The sequence below is a fragment of the Balaenoptera borealis genome, assembly GCF_965194805.1.
Source record: "Balaenoptera borealis genome assembly, chromosome: 3".
NCBI classification, from domain to species: domain Eukaryota; kingdom Metazoa; phylum Chordata; class Mammalia; order Artiodactyla; family Balaenopteridae; genus Balaenoptera; species Balaenoptera borealis.
In genome coordinates this window covers 10,576,394-10,584,316 of record NC_138866.1, presented here as the reverse complement: position 1 = coordinate 10,584,316, position 7,923 = coordinate 10,576,394, and the positions used below count along the sequence as shown (strand labels likewise).

The window sequence follows — 7,923 nt, the reverse complement described above, 5'->3', positions numbered from 1 at the left end:
GTCAGTGGAATGATGAGGGCCTCTGCCTGTGACAATGCACAGAGGGGGGCACTGGTGGCGGGGAGTGGCCCTCGGTTTGGCCCCAATAGTGCCCAAACCAGCAGCCTTGGGAGGTGGGGGGCCGGCAGAGCCAGAGCCCGAGGGATCACCGCATGCCTGTGCAGACCTCAGTCGGTGGGGCATTGCTCTGGCCCGCACCGCACGCTGGCCCGGGATCTGCGCTGCTGTGTGTGGCGTGGCTCCGTGGCTGAGAGCGAAGGGGCTGCCATGGGCACTGAGCGGCTCATTTCACCAAAACGCAGCTCTCACGACCGGGACAGGTGCGGGGGACCAGCCTGGCTGGGGACTATGGCTCCCAAATCCACAGCATCCTGTTGAACAAGTTAATCCCCGTCCTGTGCCTGTCTCCTCCTCTGTAAAGCAGGGACTAGATCAAAGATAGCAAACAGATGCACCCACCACTTCTGAGTCCAAGGCAAGTATCATCAACCGGTCACATACTCTCTCTGTTGGGGCCCGGATATGGCCTCAGAATCCTTCCTAACACAAGGCCCCAGGATTAGTGATTGCTAAGGGCCCTTGCTACCCTGCCTGTTTTCACTCCAGGATTCCCCTGGAGAGGGGCATCCACATGGAGGGGTGGCTTCACTGGGAAGCTGGTGGGTTTCTGGTAGTTTATGCCTGATGGTCTCAGAGGACTTCGGAGCCATGAGGCCACATGATGCAGGCAGGGTTGTCCTGAGTAATTATCTGGCTCATGGGGTAGGGAGCCCTCAGCCGGAGCCCTTGCCTCAGGCTGCTCTGGTTTTAAAGAACAGAGAGGGGGCCTGGAGGAGGCATGTCCCCTTCTCTCCCCACCTGCACATCATTCCAAACGCCCTGCAGGACCCACTGTGATGAGAGGCTCAGCCCCTCCACACTGTACAGCAGGGTGTTACAAGCTCTAATCTGGGCCCTGCCACCTGCTAGCTGTGTGACCTTGGGCAAGTTACTTACCCTCTCTGTGCCAGAACATCCTCATCCAAAAACTGAGATTGAAAACAGACCAAAACAAACGTGGGTAGCTGTGGGGATGATGTGAGTGCCGGGCACTCTAGTACTTCACAAAGGATGAAAAGCTGCACCAACCCAAAGTCACCTCTCCTAGTTATCCGATGGTGTCTGTAGGTCCTTCCACACTGACATTTCAGTGTTGTTTATAGAGTGGGCAACCCACGGGAACGGGTGCCTGGGTCATCCAGCCACCCGCATTCCTTCAGAGAAGGAGTCCAGCTCTGGGAGGCATGTTTTCTTGGGGTGCTGCTCGAGTACACTGGGCCTGGGTCCCCACAGCTCCTCTGGGGCTCAACCTTTCCCAGGGGATACCTGGCAGTGCCTTAATTCAAATTCTGGGAGCCTTGTCTGGAAGCAGAAACCTTTACTAAGGAGCCACTCAACAGAAGCACCCGACACCATGATTTTCCACGTTGAAGCAAGTTGGGGAAAAACACAACTTGGAAAACTTCAGTATTAAAAACAAACAAACAAACAAACAAAAAACAGCCGCAGTAGCAGCAGCAGCTGCTTCCCTAACCAAGAAGTGAATGGTGTTGGTTCCACATGAAACCCAGGAACTCATCTCCTGCTCACAGGCTCAGATCTCCAGCACTGGGTCAAATGTGCTCCGCCTCACGAAATGAAGACACTTTCAGGACGTTTACTGTTTGGTGATGCTGTCTAGACACCTCTGAGGCTGAAATCTTCCCAGGGGCTGGGTAAGCGCGGGAGTGGCGTCTGTACAGTCCTCTTGACAGCAGAGATGCTCAAAAAATGGAACCGCTGGCACGGTGTGAGCACTGACCACTCAGAACCGACCCCCCCGGGGGAAGCAGGGCATTTACGCTTTAGCTGCTGGGTGATTCGGAGGCGGGGGGCTGGGCAAGGCACTGGAGGGGAGGGGCCCTGACCAGTGGCTGTGACTGACTGGTGTGGACGTACATCAATATTCTAAGAACCTAAGGCGACTCCTGTGCCTCCCAAGCCGGGCCCCACATCCTACAAATAAACGGTGCTGATGCGGAATCCGGGGGCTGAGCTCTCCCTTCCCACATCTCCCACCACCTCCTCAAGCCTCACCTCCTCCAGGGCAGACCTCCCTCAGACCAGCGTCCCCATCCTGCCCAATGCCTGTGGCCCCTGCCTGTTAGGACCCTCTAGGACATAAGGTGACCTGAGAAGTGCTGTAGTTTTAAGAGTTTTGCCTGATACCCAGCCCCACCCCAAATGCCCCCAAACAACATCTTTCTGCTCTGTCCCATCATTGACTACCACCCCCTCTGGCTCCCAGGTCAGCAAAGGCATTCTTCAGTCAGGGCTTTCCTCTGGCTATGCACTGAGCCCTCCTTGGCCCCTTCCCCTGGGACCCTGGGGTTGAACATCCCCAGTCTGGGAGGACGCAGGTTTCCTTCGATATTTCCTCAGGATCTCTGCAGCAAGATAGCGTGGGACTCTAGCCAAGCACTGCTGGGCTGGAATCCCGGGGATTTGCTGTGTGTACCCAGGCAAGTCCCTTCCCTTCTCTGGGCCTGTTTTCCCTCCTGTACCAGGAGGGAGTGGGCAAGATGTGGCCTAGTCCCCTCTGACCCCTGGCTGGAAGGTGTCATTTGGCAGACTCGTCCTCTTCAGGAAGACACTGGGACTTACTGGTTCCACGGCAAGCCAGCGTGTCAGAGCCAGCAAGGCCACCAGGGGCCACAAGGATGGCAACCTGAGGCCCCAGAGGAGTGAGCCAACAGCAGAGCCAGGCCTGGAACCCGTGCTCCCCCAACCTGCCCAGCTGCTTGTTTGCCAAAAGCCAGAAACTACGTCTGACCTCGCTTAAGCCTCTCCTGGGGCGGGGCCGGAGCAGACTCTGAGGTAGGTCACCTGCTCTGGTGTCACCTGAGTGGCTTTAAGCAGTCAGGGAAGGCAGCATCTATGAGTCACTGGGACTTCCATGGAAACAAGGCAATCTCGGCGAGCGGGACTCAGACGGCGAGAAAGCACTACAGCCGTGCCAGACCTCAGCTCTCTCACCTGCACCACCCAAAATGGGCTTGCAGCTCCTGCCGGGCTCCTCCCGCACCCACGTGAGGACGGAAGGATGCAATGGGGGGCACAAGGCTTCCTGTCTCTCAAGTGTGGTGCCTTTGCAAGGGCTGACGACGTCCATCCCTCTGGCGTTAGCTCACAGGAGCCGGTATTTGAATGGTTTTCCCCAGTATCTCAGCTTTTGTAGCAAAACGGGTAAGACGTGAAGACAGTGCCAGGGAACACGTGTATAGGACAAGCCCAGGTGTCAGGAGACTTGTAGGATCTGAGACCCTGTTTGTGATGAAGCTCCAGTTTCCATGACAACTGAACTGGGAGAGAACAACCAACCTTGGCTGCTCCAACCACAGGGCAGGAAGCTGCCCCCTCTCCTGGGGCTGTCAGGTCTCTTCTGGTGAATGAAGGACACATTCTCTTGGGCCTTTCAGAAGCCCAAACCAAAGTGACACTATCAGGGGTCCACGTGCCTTGTCCCAGCACCTGCTTCTCCCCCACTCCCTCCAGGAGCTAGGCTAAGGACCTGAGGCCCCGGAAGGGTCTGGCGAAAGGGACTTCACCGGGCAGGGCACCATCTGTGCAACATTTATTGTACCTAAGGAAGCCCTTTGGGACCGAGGTCTCCCCACCCCACTCCCCTGGGCCACACCTTTGGGGAGAGAGCTCAGAGTCAAGTGGAGAGCTTCACGGAGCAAAGGGGGAGGGGCACAGGGACACTCTGCAGCGAGGCTGTCTGGGAAAGACAGACTCACCCCCGAAAGCTCTCCAGCCACAGCCCAGAGGTGGCGCCAGGGCTTCCCTGCTGGCCCCTGCCTTCCCCAGACCACCCCAAGTTCTGCCCTGGTCCCATCTCCTGGCCCCAGGAATGGAGCTTTCTGCCATCCCTGATGGCAGAGAAGGTCGGGGATCTCCTCGTCCATTTGAAAACAAACATGGTTCTTCTCCTACTTGACACATTCCGTCCTCTGCTCTGGGCAAAGCTCTGGCCCAGAGACCGGTGAGATCACGGCGCTACCCCAGCTGAGACGGAGGCAGCCCACAGCCTCGTCTGTCACCAGGTCCCCTTGGATTTGGGGACACTGCTGGCCTGACACTCAGTGAAACAGTCTGAGGAGCCACTCCTTCTCCACGTGCTCCGGTTACTGGGTGTTCTCATATTTCAGGTATCTAATCAGCCTGCCTGGGAGTGGCAACGTGTCCAAGAGTTTTATACGGTATTTCCCAATGGCTTTTCGAACTTGCAGCCGGCAAAGGTGAACCAGGGGTCTTGGAGGTTCTGGAAAAAGGAGAGAGAGATGCTGATTCGCCGTTTGCAACCGGCAGAGGGTTTGCATCTGTGACCCCTGGCTTGTGGGAAGTACCCAACCCACGTGGCTGGCGAAGAGAGCGGGCGCCTGGACTACCCCATGCTCCGTAACCCCGGCCCCCCCCAACTGAAAAGACGTCACCCCTCATTCGTCTGCACAGCCCAGGGAAGTAGCAGGGCAGGTACCAAACCCATTTTACAGGTGAGGGCTTAGCGAGGATCACACCTGGGGCTAGAACTGGCACTTCCTTTGTCCTGTGCCCCTTCCTCTACACATCAGCCCAGACCCCGCCCCTCCCCACAGCCTTAGCAAATACGACCTCTTAAGTGCCCCCATGCATGGAATTCAGCTCTGGGCTCTGGGGGGTGCAGAGAAGTCAGGGTCAAGGGGCAGGGACTGGGCAGCTTCCAGCAGGTCCCAGAATCCCACTGGGCTGCCTCCTCCAGGAGGCCCCCAGGATACCTCATTCAGTGGAGTTTTCTCAGCTGGGGGGCCGGGGAAGCGGGAGAGAGAGGTAAGAGCAGGGCCTGATGCATCTAGTAATTAATTTCAGCCCTGGTAACAGGGTAGGTATTTGCTGACTCAAAGAATGCCATTCATTCATTCAACAAACACGTGCTGACCCCTTCACTGTGGCTGGCCCCGTGCTCGGGCCAGAGATGCAGGGGTACCCACTCAGGAGCTTTGGCGAAAGGCTTCCACACCAGATGGCGCGTCTGAGCAGGGTCCTGATGGGTGGGTAGGAATTTGCCAGGTGAGGGAGGGAGGGAGGGCATTCCAGGCAGGGGAAGTAGCAGTGCCAAGCCAAAGAGGCCACCGCCACCCAGGGAAGATCAGGGTGCAGCAGGAATGTGGGGGGAGGGGGGAGGCCAGCCAGCTGCAGGGCTGTCTCACTAGCTGCCCCATCACGGCATTGCTGACACTTCCGCTGCCCTCTGATCTCAGGACAGAGGCTGCCCTCTGGGATGCTCAGCCCCGTTCTCGGCTGAATGAAGTCTGAGCTTGTGGGAAGGCAAAAGGCCACTGGTAGGCAAAGGACACAGGGCCACCAGGGCTGGTATCCTGGCTGGCTTTGGAGTCTCTGATGTCAACGTCACAGCATTAAATGAAAACACACGTGGGAAAGTGTTTCGCAGATGGAGGGTGGGCTTTAAAGTAACCAAAAGAGGTATTGGTTAAGAACTATTTGTTTTTCCTGTTAATAAATGTTTGTAGCACACTAAAGGGTTCAGCATATTTTTTCCCAGGGACACAGTTTAGTTGTAAATTACCCTTCCCAGGCAGGGCTTGAGGAGGGGACAGTGAGAGATGGGACGACATCTAAGCAAGGACCACTCTATTCTCTAGTGGCCTCTAGTGGCCGGTCACCATGATGGCAACCAATTATTCATTAATTCAAGGAACGTTTGTTTATTGAGCATCTAGAGTTCCCAGTGAGTGGGCAAGTCCATCCCACCCTCCCCCCGTCCTCCGCCCCCTCCTCCTCCTCGCTATCGCCAGCCCAGTAACTTTATTAAGGGCCTCAATTCAAGAGCTCCCAGGCATTTGTGCAAATGGAAAATCCTACGGCCAAGTTTGGGTTCAAAGGGGCACAGGGATCAAGGAGGAACTTGGCAAGTCAGAGTTGGGCAACTGGGCTGTGGGACAACTGGACAGGTAATGAGGCAGCGTTTTCACCTGGGGACAGCAGCAGCAATGGTGGGATAATAATAACTTTCTGTGGGTCAGCCTCTGTGCTACGTGATTGACAAGCACTTGGTCAGAGACAGGACTGTGCCCCCTAGAGCCAGAGAAAGCCCTGGGGCAGCTGGATTTCCTCGGGGCAGGCATCTCCTCAGTATCAGCTGCAGCACCCAGCTCAGCTGGCTCTGACGCCTCACCCGCCCATAATTTCTTATAGGGATTGCTCCATCTACACTGCACACAGCTGCTGGACCGTGGCCAAAGCCCACCTCACTGTGCCAGGCACACACCCGCCCCTGCAAACACCCCAAGCTGGCAGAGCTGGATGGGGCTGGACATTGAGCCTGCCCAACCTGCTCTGCTCACACAGGGATACTGAGGTCCAGAGGGGAGTCCTGCCCACGGTCACCCAGCAAGCCCCTGGTTCCAGAGCTCCGGGGGCCTGTCCCCTAGACCAGTGCGGCTCCAGGGGTGGCCAATGAACTGACAGCACTGGCACCACCTGGGAGCATGCTGAAATGCAGACTTTTAGGCCCCGCCCCAGACCTGCTGAGTCAGACTCTGCATTTTTAAACAAGACGCTCAGGTGCTTCGTGTGCACTGTGCAGTTTGAGATGCCCTAGCCCATCACTCCCTCCTCCACCCCGCCACACTGCTTCCCAGTGGCCCATAATCCTGGGCGACTTACTCTAAAGGTCCTGATACCCCGCGGGGAGCTGGAGCTTTTGTTTAAAGCATCCTAGAGAGATTTAGTGGCGGGATGTTGGGGTCGATCAAACCTGGGTTTGAAGCCCAGCTCTGCCACTAACTAGTGGTGAGACACTCGCCAAGTGACAGTGTGAGGGCCAGGCTCCTCACTTACAAAACGAGGAACCACGGAGACACTGGACATGACACGCAGCACAGAGCCTGGTACGAGAAGGTGCTCATCAAATGTCAGTAACAGTCACAGGCCCCGAGTCCCGGGCCTGAGTCAGGCAGGGTGACCTGCCAGCCGCAGCAGTGACGGCCCCTACCTGCTTTCTCCTTGATGACAGCCCAGTCCTCGAAGCTGTCAATGTGCTCCTTCAGCCGGGAGCAGAGCTGCACGTTGCCCACGTAGTCCAGGAGGACGTCGATGATGGGCCCTGCCCAGCGGCTCACCTCCGGGGCAGACAGGATCTCGCAGAACTGAAAAGGAACACACGCCAGTGCTGGGACACCCAGGACCAAGGGCACCGCCTCAGCAAGCTCATCCTACAGGTGGGAACCTGCGGCCAGTGAGGGCAGGGGACGTGTCTGAGGACAGACACTGGGCACGCCCAGGGGAGAATCCAGTTCTCCGCATCCACACCCCTCTCTCATCAACACAGGCCTACTGCTGCCAAAAGCGGGAGGTGGGCAACTTGGGCAAGTCACATCACCTCCCTAAGCCTCAACTTCCTTGTCTAGAAAATGGGTATATGACACCAACATCAAAGGTTTTTTAATGAGAATTAAGGTAATATAAACATAAACTTCTCTGCACACAGAGGTTAGCCCATAAGTGATGGCCATTAGCCATTGTTAATATCTCCAAGAGGAGGTTGTTTCTAATTTCCTTTTCATTTTACGTTCTGGCTTATTTAAGTCATCACCATGGACAGGTCTTGCCGCTGGGGGTCACTGACCTTCTGCACCTCACCTGACCTTGTACCAGCCTGCTCTCACCTCCACCCCGATCCTGGTCAATCAACCTCATATCCAGGTGTAGGTTTGCTGGGGGCGATGAACCCCTCAGTTTTGCAGAGTTCCTCACCAATCCCCTGCTCCACTGTTCCTTCCCCAAAAACAGCAGACCAAAGAAAGGACTTAATTTCTCACGTGAACCACTAAGTTCTGCTGCCTC

At 56.4% G+C, this 7,923-nt stretch overlaps 1 protein-coding gene and 1 pseudogene across 2 annotated transcripts in view; one reads left to right on the top strand and one right to left on the bottom strand.

The window, feature by feature from the left end:
• Positions 1-7,923, top strand: part of LOC309625277 (regulatory factor X-associated protein pseudogene) — a 228,078-nt pseudogene that overhangs the window by 123,074 nt on the left and 97,081 nt on the right. The window lies entirely within an intron of this gene.
• Positions 3,636-7,923, bottom strand: part of ASB2 (ankyrin repeat and SOCS box containing 2) — a 42,822-nt gene continuing 38,534 nt past the window's right edge. Inside the window, exons 9-10 of the mRNA XM_082386767.1 lie at positions 7,073-7,226; positions 3,636-4,342 (exon numbers count right to left, since the gene is read on the bottom strand). Coding sequence (XP_082242893.1) covers positions 4,206-4,342; positions 7,073-7,226 — 291 coding nt within the window. The 3' untranslated portion in view covers positions 3,636-4,205. The remainder of the gene's footprint in view (positions 4,343-7,072; positions 7,227-7,923) is intronic.